The 16,205-nt window shown below is 33.8% G+C and overlaps 1 protein-coding gene across 1 annotated transcript; it reads right to left on the bottom strand.

Annotated features, from left to right (window-relative positions):
• Positions 1 to 1,158: 1,158 nt before the first annotated feature.
• Positions 1,159 to 14,719, bottom strand: LOC106668939 (uncharacterized protein C6orf106 homolog). Its single transcript, XM_014398151.2, has 5 exons — positions 14,300 to 14,719; positions 7,569 to 7,691; positions 5,721 to 5,950; positions 4,045 to 4,208; positions 1,159 to 3,421 (listed from the first exon to the last, which is right to left on the bottom strand). The coding sequence occupies exons 1-5, from the start codon at positions 14,452 to 14,454 to the stop codon at positions 3,416 to 3,418; spliced, it is 678 nt and encodes a 225-aa protein (XP_014253637.1). The 5' UTR covers positions 14,455 to 14,719; the 3' UTR covers positions 1,159 to 3,415.
• Positions 14,720 to 16,205: the final 1,486 nt, after the last annotated feature.

Below are 16,205 nucleotides of genomic sequence, written 5' to 3'. Positions count from 1 at the left end.
AGAACACTATCATTTGCACCCTGTTATTTACTGGTTGAAAACAATACACTATGGGCACCTTAGATGCAGGACAAAGAAATGTTCCAGTTCTAAAAGGACAGTAAGATTTCTGACTATATTTTTTTATCTTGAGACTGCAAGTTTCCACTTAGTAGGTAAAATTGATTTCTATAAAGAATAGTATAATGTGCAAAGAAAAATAGATTTTCGTTATAGTTATCTGTAATGGGTTTAAAAAAGATCAACTGGTGGGAGAATAGAGGCTTGCGTGAATATGTGTTTTCACGCAAGTATTTAATTCATCTAATACACATGAAAATGTATTACTGCTTAATTTTTAATAAAATTTAAATAACAATTTTTATAACCATAGCCTTAATTTGCTATATGCTGAGAGTACTGATTTATGTAAGCTCAAATATGCATAAAAATGTACAAAGACACATGTACAGAGTTGAGCCTATCACTTCTCGCAGACACCAGCAACCATTTGTTGAGATTAAATTATTGTAATTACACACTTTTTGAGTTATATATATAAAATAAACAAAAACACAGTCATTAATAAAAATTGTATTTTACAATTATATACATATTTTTTTTACAGAATTAGCATTAGCTGACATATAGTAAGTATATTGAGCAAAATATTATGTTCAATCACTTGTAAAAATGTATTTATAAGTTATTTATTTAAATTTTATTTTTAACACAGAACTATTTTTTAAATAGTCTTTGATGAAAATGAAAAAAGAAACTTTTATGACTAATTATAGTTAGGTCAACACATTTTTTAACCAAAGGTATAGCAAACTTCTCACTGATTTCAGACGTTTAAAAAGTTTCCTTAATTTTGTTTAACAAGTTTTCCCTCCATTTTATTAAATTATAGTATGTATGTACCTTCATCAAAATAATTAACTCTATTAAAATATTTTATGCCATTAAGATACTATGAATGATCGCTGATTATTGGGTTGACTTTTGACAATTTTAAATATTTTTCCTTATACTTAAAACAAAATATTAAGTAACACTAATTAAGTACTGAACAATTAACATTTTGTTTAGCAATTCTAACAATTACAGTACCCAAGTCTTTTTATTTAATAAAATATTAAACTACTTAACACAAGATGTATAAAAATATAACATTACACACAATTTTGTTAAAAATTCAGGAGCTACGGATGGTAAATGGAGATTGGATTAGGCTTGGCATTGTAACTGTGCAAGCATTTTCAAGCTATGATAAAAACGCTAAATGGAGAGATTTTGTCATATCTAGTCTACACCATAAAATTTTCATTCAAAAGGCACTATTTGGCAAATTTAACCAAAAGTACTATCTTTAAAGTTTTTTGTAGCCTCAACTATTTCAGCAAGAGGTTTCAAACAAAAAAAACCTTTGGCTAAAACAAATATAGTCAAAACGTTGCAATAGTGTGTATTTTAAAAAAGACATTATTTATTGTTGTTTTGTTTTAAATTCAGCCCACAACTTTTTTTTTTCATACGTAAGTTTGACAATTTACGTGTGTGATGTAGAATTGATTTATTACCTAGCTGTATGAAAGATGGCTCAAATGATTCTCCAACTTCTCAGTGTATATTACATTTAAACGATACGGATAGGAAAAGACTGGACCTTTTGAATATCCCCAACTGAAGAATATTAAATTGACGTATCACAAAATTTTGAATGTATAATACATTATGACTATGTACATCCTCCTTTAATTAATATAGGTAAACATCTGCCAATATGAACAATTTTAACCATATTTTCTATTTAGAAAAAGTAATATATATTCTAAAAAATAAAGAACTATTACACTTCCAAACAATAAAACAGTAATATATCTTTTTTTTATTATAATGATGTAATTGTTATATAATGTTAAAGATCTCAAGAAATTCAGGGGACATGACAATCCGCACATACACTAACGCAGTCTTGAAGTTGTACTCACTCATCCTTTTTATCACTTAAACAGGAATATTTTATTTATGTTTATTGAGCATTTGAGACAAAAGCGGTAAGTAAAACAAGAATTTACTGCATTAGCAAACTACAAATGGTGTTGTTGAGTTGCATAGTTGCATTATTGTTATACACACACAGTAGTTAATGAAATAAACCATACCTTTTTTATGGGGAAAAAGTGTGAGGGTACAAACAAAAAAGATAGTACATTTGTATGTGTAGTGAGTTAGGTTTATAACAATTGGCTGCCGATTTAGACTTGTTGAATTAGATTCTGAAACAATATTTTTTGAAATCTCAAAATATATTATGGAATTTCTATATCTCTTATTGTAATTCATCACCTGGGTGATCAAGTTGATTTTGAAATGCCTTTTTCATATATCATGATTATTTGAACTGACTTATGTTACCTTATTAAAAATTATATAAAAAAATCAAGACTACATACGTTCATACTAGGTGATTTTATATGGGTAAATGAAGGCACTTGTTTAGAATTTTAATAAAAATTTAATAATTTGGTCAGATTCAATTTTAGGAATCCAAAATCATAAAGACCAATTTGTCAACATTATTGGGATTTTTTAAATTTATTCGATTTTTTTATTTATTAGGAAAGGTCAATTAAAATTATGAGCATGAAAATAACAGTAAATAAACTTTACTAATCATAAACGTTAAAATTCGGTAATATCTTCAATATTTCAAATTAAATATTGTAAACTGCTAACAGCTTACAATTAAAACATAGTGCAAATTAAGGAATTGACAAGCATTTAATTAGATATTGGTTTTGGTCGATTTCACATTCAGTTAGGTTTTTATTTATTTTTTCTTTTGTCAGGTTAATTCATTATGGTAATAGTTAATGGTTTTATAATTGTATTTGCATTTTGTGATAAATCTGTCAATTCTGTTAGGTTTCTTTGCTTGTAAGTTAAATTTAATTTGAAAGTATATAAACATAAATAATGAAAGCCCAGTCTACAATAAACTTTATCAATTTTATCGATACAAATTCTGTTGCAGCTATGTATATCCCTTAAGAAACAGATTTTCTAGGTTAAATAAATAAAACATTTTTCACTCACTGACTATTCGACCTCGTCCACACAATATTTTGCATGTGTGTTACTCTCAAATCAAATTCAAAACTTGCAGAAAGCCAACATACACACATCATAATTACTATTTTCAATTCAACATGCTTTAATACAACTGTTTTGATAACATAAACCTTCGACAATATATGTGAAAATTATTGAGCTGCCAGAGACTTTTTTAAAATATAAATTACTTGAATTACTTGGTTTATAAATACAGTGTTTAGCTTTCCAGTATAATTTCTTATTTTTTTTTTAATGTGAAATTTCACATCCCAGGAAGACAAACCTTCAGTATATCTACATAAATACAGCTTCTTTTTTAGTCCTAAAACATTACAATGTACAAATTAAAGCAAAGTGAGCATATCATTATTAAGAATAATTTTAGTCAACAAATGAAAGAGCTATTAATTAGTCAAATGTACAAGTACAGCACATTGTTATATTTTTAATAAAGGTGTATGTAATTAATATTAATTAATTTTTCAGCCAAAGGCAATACCTTCTTCACACAAAAAGCGATTTTTAAATTAGTAATTTAAAACAATGTTAAGTTAAGGGTAATTCAGAGTAAAAGTACAAAACTTCATCACCAGCCCCGAATAGGTTAAAATGAGTGAATCATTAATGTTGCGCATGTAGTATAATTTAAAAAAAAAAATTAAAGAAATAACTAATAAAAGATGTACCATTTTTTTAGTAGAAGAATTTGCAAGAAGCTAAATATTACTTGATTGTAAAACAATATAAAAAAGTAGGCAATGATATACTCATATCTATTTCAATAAAAATTGTAATAAAAAGAACTGTCTAGACAAAGACAAAAACTTGCTTTACATAGTTTTCACAGTGTTCTTTTATTTTTATTTTTTTACACCTCTCTACTTTAACCGTAAAACAAATTATGAATAATTAATCCCGATAACCAAGCTAATAAGACTATCTTACTTGAAATGCTTGACGAGGTTGTGACGAACCGAAAGGGTTTGGAAAGCAACTTGAATCTGGGCGATGAGGAGTATTGGCATCACCAAATGTATTCAAATTAGACAGCTGTTTTGCAAGTTCTGTTGCTTCATTTTCCATCACATACATAATATACCAAATTATGTCTGAAACAAAATAAAGAAACATAATAAGACTAACTGTAATGTTTTTAACAGTACAGTTCTAACTAGTCATACATAAGCAATTATTGTGTTGCTGACGAAAACATCCAAATACTTAATGCTCGAAGTTTTTAAAAATTAAAAGGACATGAAACTTCTGTTGATCAATGTGCAATAAAATGCTTGGGGGTTTTCCATTCAAAGCTGACTATTGAGAGAGTGAGAGTGAGAGAGAGTTATGAGAGAAGAGAAGAGAGAAGAGAAAGAGAGAGAGAGAGAGAGAGAGAGAGAGAGAGAAGAGAGAGAGAGAGAGAGAGAGAGAGAGAAAAAGAGAGAAAGAGAGAAAGAGTGAGAGAGGAAATTTTTTCTCACTAGCTTAGATTTATTACCTGTTCATAGTTCAAACTGTCCAATGGATGTCCATGTACTTGCAAACTGCAATCTTACATCATAAGCCTATCCTACCCATAAAAAAATTAATTATGTTTTGCATCATTAGAAGTTCCACAGAGAAATCCTTCTTATTTATTATACGGTGAATTTTGCCCTGTCTGAATCTCAGGGAATCTGACTCGTCCAGAAAGATCATCCTCACCTGATTAATAACAGGCCATGCGAGAATGACACCCGGGCACTTACTTTTGGGCTAAAGGCCACATATATATTCAGCATGTAGAGAAAAGTTGCTCGATGTGTCCCACTTAATTGAGGGATTCCTTGGCTCCATACAGAAAAATGTGTACAAATGCCACCTAATAAGAGAATTGTGCTAGAGCATGGCAGCATGTATTTGGGCTCCCTGATCCAATTCTTGGAGGAAGTAGTGTTGTTTTATTGTATATTATAATACATCTTTGTGTTGCCTAGTGTGTGTTGAGAGTGAATGTATTTATTAACGTGATAAGTAGTGTGAGAGGGCCGATGGCAAAATATTGAGTATTTCATCGATTATCAATAAGCTCATTTATATATTGGAGAATGATGGAGGAATATCAATCGAAGAATCTATCAAAAATATAAAAGATAAATGTGACGCAATGGATTGTGTTGATAGATTAATTTTAAATTGTTCAAAATCACTAGCCATCTCTAAAAAAATAAGCTATTTATCGTATAATGTAACTTTGTTGTTTTATGTTAGTATTTATTTTATTTCTAGCTACAATCCTCTGACTCTTAAAATATGAGGTTAAAATAAATGGATAATTTTCTAATTGTGTTAATAAAATAACTAATTAAAATCACATGAACATAGTCAGATAGTCAGATTGAAGGTATGATTTATGAGTTGGTTATCAGCAGACACGGATGTGTATGAATGAGGGTTTTAAAACTGCAAAACCTTTCCTATGGACTGTGAACTAACTAATGCAAGGTTGATTGTATTGTATTTCAAAACACATGCACACACACACAGTTATTAAACTAAGCATGAATGGAACCCTAACACATCTAACTTTTATTATTTCAAACTAGAAGTATGTTACTGTATTGTAATATAATTAAAAAACTTACCACCAAAATAAGTTCCAGTTGGTGTTGTCAATCGCCATTTACTTTTATAAATGCCTGGCATACATGGAGAAATAAAGTTTACAACAACTGAAGTAGAATCATTTGGTTTCAAAGCAGGAACAAAGATTCTTTTTTCATTGCCCATACAATCACCACCACAGAACTCAAGGTAACAACCGTGGGGCCATGATTCGTCACCATTGTTCATAATTTGCCAAAACTCACTAACTCTATAAAAATTAATATAAAACAACATTACTAACACATAATAGAAATTTTACTTAACATTGTATAATTACAATTTTTAGGTGTGTACCCCATGTACTTAGGGGTACAAGTAAGTTTTAAAGGATTTTTTATGAAAATTTAACCATTTCTCCTTTAATGCTTAGCTCAAACACACTAATTGTAGTTGGTAGCGATCCCCCATGATGATTTCATTCGGTTTTAACAGCCCTTACTGGACTACACCCAGCTGATCCCGCCAAATACAGAGCATGAGTTTTGATCCACGAAATTTGACCATCAATGTTGATGCATGGCCAGGCTTGCCACAAGATTTGTTGTGCTTTGGATTAACATAATGAATCCACTTTACATCACCAGTTGTGATTCGATGTAAAAAAACCAAACAAAAAAACCTTCTCTTTTGGCCTTTAGAGCAGCTGTTTGCAAGTGAAAAATTTCCTTTCCACATCTTTTGCTTTAATTTGTATGGCCCCCTATTTCCTTGTTTTTTTACCATTCCCACGGCAATGAGGCATAATGAAAATGCGTGAAGAGTCTCTCCCAAAGTCTTCGTCAAGTTCTTGCATTTGTCACAATCTACATTCAACAATACCCCAAATTCTGCATATTCAAATATTTCTGACCTTCCATCAAAAAATATATAAATATCCTCCATGTTACAATCACCTCTTTCCACTGTCTCAACCAGTTCTTACAATTTGAAATAGATAGAGCATGGTCCCCACTTTCTTCAGTGTTTTCTTTAAATGAAAGCAGAAAAGTAAAGCTGGGTCCTACAAATTGCATTTCAATGGCACAAAATTCAACATATTTGGAGTTCAAAAAAACTTCGACAAAATGAAATGTACTGAAAACTAAAGATGATGCTTTACCATGAAAGTGATTAGGTTATGTCAGATGTGATTTAATACTAGTAATGCTTCAACTTTAAAACTTACTTGTACCCCAATAAATTAAGTATGGGTAATTTGTCTACTTTAAAGGATACTTAAAGGAGCTCACATATTATTTTTTTTAACAAGGGTTTGCAACAGCGGAGGTCATATAAACCCTCAGGGTGCCAGTGTTTTTGAAAAAAAGCCCATTTGTAAGTATGTCGGGTTCCAATGCAGGATTCAAACCTGAGACCTTTACCTTACAGTGATGAACACCATGTCAATGCCTAAGCTTTTGCGGCCATCGATGCCCCTTAATAACATTAACTCAGCTTAGATTTTTCAATTTAGTTCACTTTACTTTCATATCTAAATGTGTTAATGATACGATAGTGGCACTAAACTAAGTGCTAATTGTGATGTCAGAAATTTATCCCAGATAGAAAAAAATAAATAATGTCATTTATAAAGGAATTTCATAAATGATATATTGGAAAGGGGGCCATGCATTCGCACCTGACATACTCACGAATGGTTTTTTTTCTCACTTGTAGTTGAAATACCTTTGTAAACAAAATCACACTGCAAAGCATGGTGACATGCCGAAACTCATCTGACAGATCAAACCAGAGAAAATAAGGTGCATACATGTTCAGAGGGAAACCCAGCTACATTTACATGTTAGTATAAACAAATTATATTACTGGTATACCATTGGACTTACTGTGTTGATGGTGCCACTTTTGTGAAATCGTCCTCCAGCGTTTGCTTCAAAAATGACATTGAAGGCAATTTTGTTGAACTCACAAACAAATCAAAATAAGAGCCTACAGCTGCTTGTAAGTTCCTGTAAAAAAAACCACATTAAGTTAATAGACATTACACTGGAGATGGCACAAAATGTTTGAATAATTAAAAAAAAAAAACTGCGAGTGTACATGGACCTAATAAGTAACTTAGAGCCAGTTCAACAAATTAAGTGACAAACATTTATTGATATTCATTTTCTGTGATTGTTTTATTAATTCAATTTTTTCATAGTTCATGTTCATTTATAACATTCTTATTACATAATTCTAATAGATTTTTGTTAAATTGAGTAATTGAGCAACAATCTGCAAGAAGTACTATAAGTGACATAGATAATGAAATAAACAACAGAAAAGGGGAAAAAATGAAAAGACTTGAGTGAAGAAAATATCCTGTGATAGCAATCTTAAAACAGAAATCATCACTTAATCACTCGCACTCACTGAGTCTCAGGCCACTATCTTTCTATGCAATGATGAAGAGAACAGGAGAAAAGGTGTTGTTCATGGGTATTCGAGTGGGATTGGAGGTTAGTTTGGAATTTTTGGTAGCTGGATTTTACAATTTCATTTAAAAAGGGAACATTTAGATCATAATGGATGGTGCTATTGGAAACAGAAAACCAGTCATTGATAATAGATGTACGGTTTGGATTCTGTGGAGAGTGCAAGGTTAGGTTGAACACCATAGTTCCATGCCATATGTCCATATTGGTTTTAGTATTGAGGTATGAGTATTTTCTTGTCAAGGGAGAGTTTAGATCTGTTGTCAAGTAGTGTTTTAAGTAATATGTATCGTTGGTTCACTTCTATCCTTTTAAGGATATTCCAGGTGAGTCATTTGCCTAAATACAGCCCTAAGTAGCGATTGACATTTTTGGTGGGATGGGGGGGAAGTATAATAAATTGGAGATAATGAAAGGATTGGAGATATGATAGAGTGTTGCGATGGAGGATGAAGGTTACGTTTTGAGACTTTTGGTGGTTAGTTTGATTAGCTATTTTTGAGCCATTCTTCAAATATAGGTGCCTGGAGGGTTCAGTCAGCTATAATGGGGTCGGAATTATAGGAAAGAATGGCAGTGTCATCAGGATATGTTAGGATGATGGTGTCCGGATGGAAAGGGATATCAGCAGTACATACAGAGTACCGTAGCAGGTCGAAGATTCTACCTGAGGGATGCCCGTGTCCAGCCGGTACAAAGGAGTGTGAGACTATTTGACCCATACTCTAAAGTACCTGTTGGCCAGGTAGGATCAAAGGATGAAGAAGTGTGTAGAGGCCTTCACTTTTCAGGGCACATCCAGACTCAATCAAAAGCCTGTTCAACATTGAGAAAGACTCCCGAGCATCATTCTATCTTTTTTAGGCACTAAATCACTCTTTCTTCACAAGAGAGGATGCAATGATGTCCACAATAAGCCCAATTTTCAATAAATTTACTGATTTAAATAAGCTCAATTCTTCACACAAATATACATACATACAAACTTGTACAAGGCTGAACCTATCACTTCTAGCAGTCTGATGGCAATTCTAGCTTTTGAGTAATTTACAATAAATTTCCGGCAGGCCTCGAGAATCACCCACACCAGGTGTTGGCGGTTCAACGTCTGATCTTTCTTATCTGTCCAGCAGCCAACTAGGCTCCAGAGTCTATCAACAACTAGGTCATTTCAGTCCCCAACAACATCAGATCTTAAATCCAATCCCATTCACACTCTAAATCATTATTAAATACATTATTTCCTATTTACATACCATTCACTCAACTAAGGTGGTGGCGTACTCTATATTTCTCCATTTTTACAGCTATTATATAGCAACCTAGAGGGTCGATGAGGTACTCAATATTCGACCGTAGGTCCTCTCGTCCTACACATTAACGTTAATAAATACTTTTTTATGTAAGGTTTTTGGTTGAAATGAAAAAGTTAATGCCACGAGCGGGATTCGAACCCATGACCTTCAGCTAAATGTGCTGCTGCTCTCAATTGAAAGAAGTAATTTGGTCAATAGACCGCTAAATATAATGGAGTTAATAAATACATTCAGTATCAATAGACATGAAGGGGTACGAAGCACTCCTATGCATCTCTAATAGCCTCTAATACTCAACTCCGACTTTCTTTCTTCATGAAAGGTTAATCAAACAGGCAGAAAGAGGTGTACAAATGAACAGGAGCTAGACCTATCACCTCCTAAACCCTACATCCCACACGTTACTCCTCTTCCTGTACCAATCTTAATCCTAATCTCACATTCCAGCCCCAATTTAAGGTGTTATGCGACCCATACTGATGGATGGTTGATACAGGGGTAACTGTATCAATAACTGGACCTCAAGGGTACCAGGTGATCCCCTTGAGTGATCATCCTTACACCAGAGAGAGAGAGCTCCTTTGGTGCGGACCTTTAGGTCCCTCATACTCGTGGGAATCACATGGATAAACCAAAAGAAAACATAAACCCAGTGGGGAGGACCCTGCAAAGGAAGATCCCAAAAGCCATATCATTCCCCCATGTCACCTTCGAATGCAAAGCAACGGCTCAACCTGGGATTTAAAGAAAACCCAGGGAATGCAATTGTAGCAGTGACAGTCAATGACCAAATACTTCTAAGAAGGATGTAGTAGAAAGCACTAAATTAGGGTACTAGATAGGCACAATAAGCGAGAAAGTTGCAGAGCGTAGGGAGCACAAACCTTGTTTGCTAGTATCCATCACCATCATCATCAATATACATGAAGAACCCCAGACAAGGTATCTATAAAGTAAAACAGTTCTCTTTCATCTAAAAATCAGTCAGGGGATCCAGATACTGTCATGCTCAAGCACAATTCTCATATTGAGTAGCATTCTTACATGATCTCTATATGGGGCCAATAAATGGCACCCTTCCATTAAGGATACCTCAGGCAACCTTTATCTACATGCTGGACAACCTCACATGGCCTATTCTTAAGCGGATGAAGATGATCCCTCTTCTACAAATCAGATCCTCCAAGGGCCACCTATTGGCAGTGCTCTTGATACAAGAGAGCTTCTCTGCAGATCCTGACATTGCCACTTTCTTTCAATTCTGTTTTTAAACGCATTTTACCGTCAGAGGGCTGGACAGTGGTGGTCCAGCATGGGAGGTTGGGACATCCCAGCATTAGCTACCCTTTCATTACTCTCCTGACCTATCTTAATTCTGTTTTTGAAAATAAGTTAACATACAGATTTCTGTTTTAAACACTTTTTTAAATATTAAATTTCATTGTTTTGTTTCTGCTAATTATGATGAATTAACCTAATGCATTTCAATCTCCCAAGACTGTATTTCACTTTTAAAACAGACAATATTGTTTTTCATGCAATTCATTGTTTTTTCTCTTAATAAAGAAAATTTCAACCGGCTTGTGATCAAACATTGTAGTCATTTCTTCTGTTTTTGAATTGTAATCAATTTAGGAATTTTTGTTATAATCAGATTGATTAAATCAAACCCATATTATAAATAGTTTGATAAGGCTAAAAGAATGCAAGTTATCGCAGAGCCTTTCGTTTTTATCACAAAATATAACTGTAACTGTATTCGTGTACATTTGGAAGCTTTCAACTCTACTTGAGGAATATTCTGAAGCAGAACTTTTCAAGATTTACTCATTACAATGTAAAACAGTCTTATTACACCAATAATTGAAAGAATTTGTAAAATTACATAGAGGTGGTCTGTGGGGTGATGAACCCATAGTCTGGTCTCTGATCAGCCCAGATTCATCTATGCTAGATGTTTATTTGGAGATCGTGAGATGCGGTCTGGTGTGACGTAGGTTTAGAAAAACATTTTTTTTTAATCGTGCCAACCCAGGCCCTGAAGATGATCTCCATAAAGATCGAAACATTGGCACGATAAAAAAAAAAAATGTTTTTCTAAACCTACGTCACACCAGACCGCATCTCACAATCTCCAAATAATCACTATTTAAGTCACTAAACACCACACATATCCTAGATATTTTGTGTCATTTGGCTTAGTGGAGGGATGAAAGGGGCATATCGAACAAAAGCTTACTGAAGATGGCAAGAAAATGAAACATGTATGACAGACTAAAACAGGATGATAGGCAGAATAAAACAATCAGGAATTTATCCAACTATATTGTTTAATTTGTTTACCAATGAAGTTTTTTCAGGTGTTTAATAGAACAGTAATTTTTAGTTAAATTGTTATTGAACTTTCAGAATAAAAGAATAATGATTGTTCGTTTAGAAATTATGGGTGTGATGATATATTGTTCATAATTTAGTCTTCTAAGCTGAAGGATAGTGATTCTTGGTCATATCACATTGGTGGGCTTCCCCTGGATGAAGTAGATGAAATAAATGACTTAGGTATCAGTTTTAATAGTAAATGCAACTTTTATGATCACTTTTCCAAGATTAGCAGTAAAGCTTTAATGAATCTTGGCTTTGTCAAAGCTTTACTTCTGAGTTCAGCAACCTCTTTGCTATTAAAATGTTATATAGGCCATTAGTACACAGCCATCTTGAGTATGCTTGTATCAACTGGAATTCATTTCTTAAAACTGAGATTAATCTGGTGGAATCTGTCGAGCGTAGGGCTACTTTTTAGCGGGCTCCAATCTTTGTCAGACAGACGACGTGTTGTTTGTGTACCAAAAAAGAATGGGAAAGAGAGGAAAAACACCTCCTTTAAGAATGGCACCATCTACTGGTACACAGGCGGATCTAGAACACAAGAAGTAAGGGGGCAGGAGTTCCTGGAACCATATTCTACACAGAAACCATGAGAAAATACACCATATCTTCCAAGCTGAGGTCCACACAATCAACAGATGTACCCAATTCAATCTGAATGAAGGGTACAAAAACAGTAATATAGCGAGCATTTTGGATAGCCAAGAAGCCATCAAAGTGCTAAGTTCAAACACCATTAGCTCAAAGATGGTGCTGAATTGCAAAACTACATTAAACAAATTAGGTATGCAAATCAAAGACAGTCTCTGTTGGGTCCCAGGAGATGTGAGAGTGGAAGGCAACAAGAAAGCGGACCTGAACCCTTCTGTGGTATATGGATTTACATTATAAATTATTACCTTAGATTCAAGGACAAAATGGAAATTAGTGAAATCACTCAATGGACACAAACAACCCAAGAATCTCCTACCTAACTTTTTAAAGAAAGAGTTAAATCCTAGCAGTATTCTTAACATGACTCTGCAAGCTAAACGGACATCTGAAGAAGGTTGGCATAACCCAACATGGTAAGTGCAGATTCGGCAAAGAATTAGAGGAGACATCACACCTATTAACAAACTGTGGTGCTACACTTGCCCGCAAGAGGAACTATGTTCATTAACGAACTAGGACTCACCGGTGTGCTATAATCACAGAATGAGGGATACGACTCCTCTTAAAGGGTGCAGGATTTTACACACCCCGATTAATACATCTACATCTACTTTTAAAAAGAAGATCTCTAATGCTTAACGTTTTTATCTGTTGTTTCTATTCTTCTTAATGTTCTAGTCTTTTGTTTTTACCATATTATTTTTATTATATATCTTCTTACTTTTATATTATTTATTTTAATTAATACTTTTGATTATGTTTTGTAAGCTTATCACTGTTTTTTTTTGTTTTTGTTTTTTGGGCCTTGCCTGGAGAGCTTATATTATAAATAATTAATTAAACAATGAGTTTTGTTATGACTAATTGTTTAAAATAAAAGATTAACATAATATTTTGTTTATTGTATGTTCGCCTAAAAGCACAAGATTATTTGGGGGGAATTTTTAATACATCAAGAATCCTAAAAATAAGTAAAAGGACCAACTTTCACCCTAATTTTGAAATTGTGTTTTCCGAGCGCGTCGATCACAAAGAAAATTTGAATTATTGTTTTTATTAGTACTATTAGTTTTTTTTTTATTTACAAATAGTTCTTCATCAAAGGATCGACGAATTTTATCGCCAATTATATTCGTACAACTGTTCTCTTTGAAAATTGGGATCATTGACGGTAAAATGGGACGACAAAAAAAAATCACTAATATAAACGAGTGATAGATTCATCCGAGAAAGGGCTAAAATATACGATTATTATAAACAAAAAAGACATTTATAGATAGATAGAGTGAGTAAGAGTGTGAGAGAGAGAGAGAGTGAGTAAGAGTGTGTGAAAGAAAGAGAGAGAGAGAGAGAGAGAGAGTGAGTAAGAGTGTGTGAAAGAAAGAGAGAAAGAGAGAGAGAGAGAGAGAGAGAGAGAGAGAGAGAGAGAGTGAGAGAGAGTAAGAGAGAAAGTGAGAACGAGGAAACAAAAACACAAAATTCTGAATAGTAAAACGGAATTTAAATTCATTTTCTCACGGAATTTAAATCCTATTGCTCTACCAAACTAAAGACGAAGGCAAATGCATAATTTTTCATTATAGATATTAGTTTTTATTATTACTAAAACGCTGTTTTTAAATATAAAATAAAAATGATACTAAGAAAAAACAGAAAATCGTATGGCAGTTGTGTAATTGATAATAATGAAAAGGATATTGATAAAGGTAAGTAGATTACTTACAGTATTTCAAATGATAAAGGATAAGAGATCCATCATGGTAAATAAATTATAAAGAAAATTACCAGTTGTTCATGTCGAGATAAAATTTAGCAGTCGATGGGCTGAGATTATTTCCAACTAACACTTGAAACTGTTGAATTAATTCCTCTTTATCGGTCGTCCCCAAACAGCTGAACTGCTGGAGAAGTTGTTGATTTACCAGATCACCGCTATCCATTTTTTGTAAATTTTCTTCTACTGGATAGTGTCAAAAATAAAGCTTCACATCGGTACGAGAGAGGTTTTTAAAATAAAAATAGGAATCGAACGAGAAGACGACCCAGAACAACACACAAGATAACCGTTTTTTAACCTAATGTAATGAATGTGAAGACGGAGAGGAGGGGAGGGTCCGATTGAGGAGATCGCGGCTAACTTTCCTTGGTATCGAGAAGACTTGAACTGAGTTCTCAGTTTCTCACTTCTCAGTTTCTTGTCGAAACCTGTCCGGCCGTACTGTGGAAGAACAACCGTCAAAACAACCCATCCGGCATAGAGACGTAACAGACCGATGAGTCATGACGTTACAAAGTGGTTAACTCCAGTTCATTCTTTGTCTGATTACTTCAATCAAAAACAATTCAGGCAAATATCAAGCTGATCCATACGCCAAGTGTATTTCAGTTCTATTTATCCATTATTATTATTATTATAAAAACAATTATAAATATAAATAAAGTCAGAGGTTTATGGACCGACAAACAGCTGAGGTCATCGCCCACCCTCTTTGTAATTTCCTTCTTTTTCGGTTCTTTTGCGCATATTTTGTTTTAAATTGAAGCTATTGAGTTGTCGATGTGGTTACTGCCCCTCTGCTTTTTATTTTACTAACTTACTACGTCGATATCTGAAAATGCTCCTCTCGTTTGTACCTCAGGGTGTCGAATACTGAATAGAAACAAAATATACAAAACACATAAATACATCATCACCACAAATATAGAAATCTGGTTCCCCAGAGTATTCGATATTCCTTGTGGCTGGGTAATAAGCAACCCATTTTTTCACACTAATAAATTACATTCATTCCAATAAAATAACATATACACAACACCCGATAGAAGCGTGGTCTGGTCACCTTCATTCCCCCAGACTACACGATATTTCCCGGGGTGGGGTTGAATTCACTCCGATCTCACTAATAACTTACTTTTACTCTTCAGATGTCACACATTCACTCCAGAGTATTTTTTCTAATAAAAAAAATTAAAAAAAAAAGAGAGAGAGAGAGAGAGTGTGTGTGAGAGAGAGAGGGTGAAAGTGAGAAAAGGAAAGGGAGAGTCGATCATTCGTCATGATTGGCTTGTCCTTGTTCCCACTGCTTGTGGTTTGGCGAGCCCGGTCTGAAGTTTATCATACCTCACATGGTGGGAACGTAAGGACTCCTGTCTTATTCAAAATCCAATTTCTAACTTATTACTGGGCAATGACCAATGACAAACTCTAAACTCTAAACTGTAACTGACTCCCCATTCTACTACAAACTTTACTAACTAATAAGTAAATACTAACTAACTAGTGACTGCCCTTTCGGTGGTACCTACCGTTTTGCAAACCTCGAGGCTCGACGCGGGGCTTTCTTCCCTCTGGCTTCACCATTTGGCATTCCTTGAGCTGTCCTTTGGAGGGGATTCTCGACCGTTTTACCTATCATTCTAATCGTTCAATACAGTTAATACAATATAACATCCCTTTCTCTACACGCCGGACACACACGAGTACAAGTGTGTAAAGGATGGGATACTCTTGAGTTTCCAGAGCAAATCCAGGTGCCAGACTCGATGGAAAGCTTGTTCGACATAGAGAAAGACTTCCGAACAGCATTCTTTCTACTCAAGTGAGGAGGCGATGATGGCCACAAAAAAATATTTTCAAGAAATTTGTCGATTTATAGAAACTCAATTCTGCATACGGATGTACATACATACA

The sequence above is a fragment of the Cimex lectularius genome, unplaced genomic scaffold (genome assembly GCF_000648675.2).
Source record: "Cimex lectularius strain Harlan isolate CLEC.00 unplaced genomic scaffold, Clec_2.1 scaffold450, whole genome shotgun sequence".
NCBI classification, from domain to species: Eukaryota; Metazoa; Arthropoda; class Insecta; order Hemiptera; family Cimicidae; genus Cimex; species Cimex lectularius.
The sequence above is the reverse complement of the archived record's forward strand: the minus strand, read 5'-3'. Positions and strand labels throughout refer to the sequence as shown.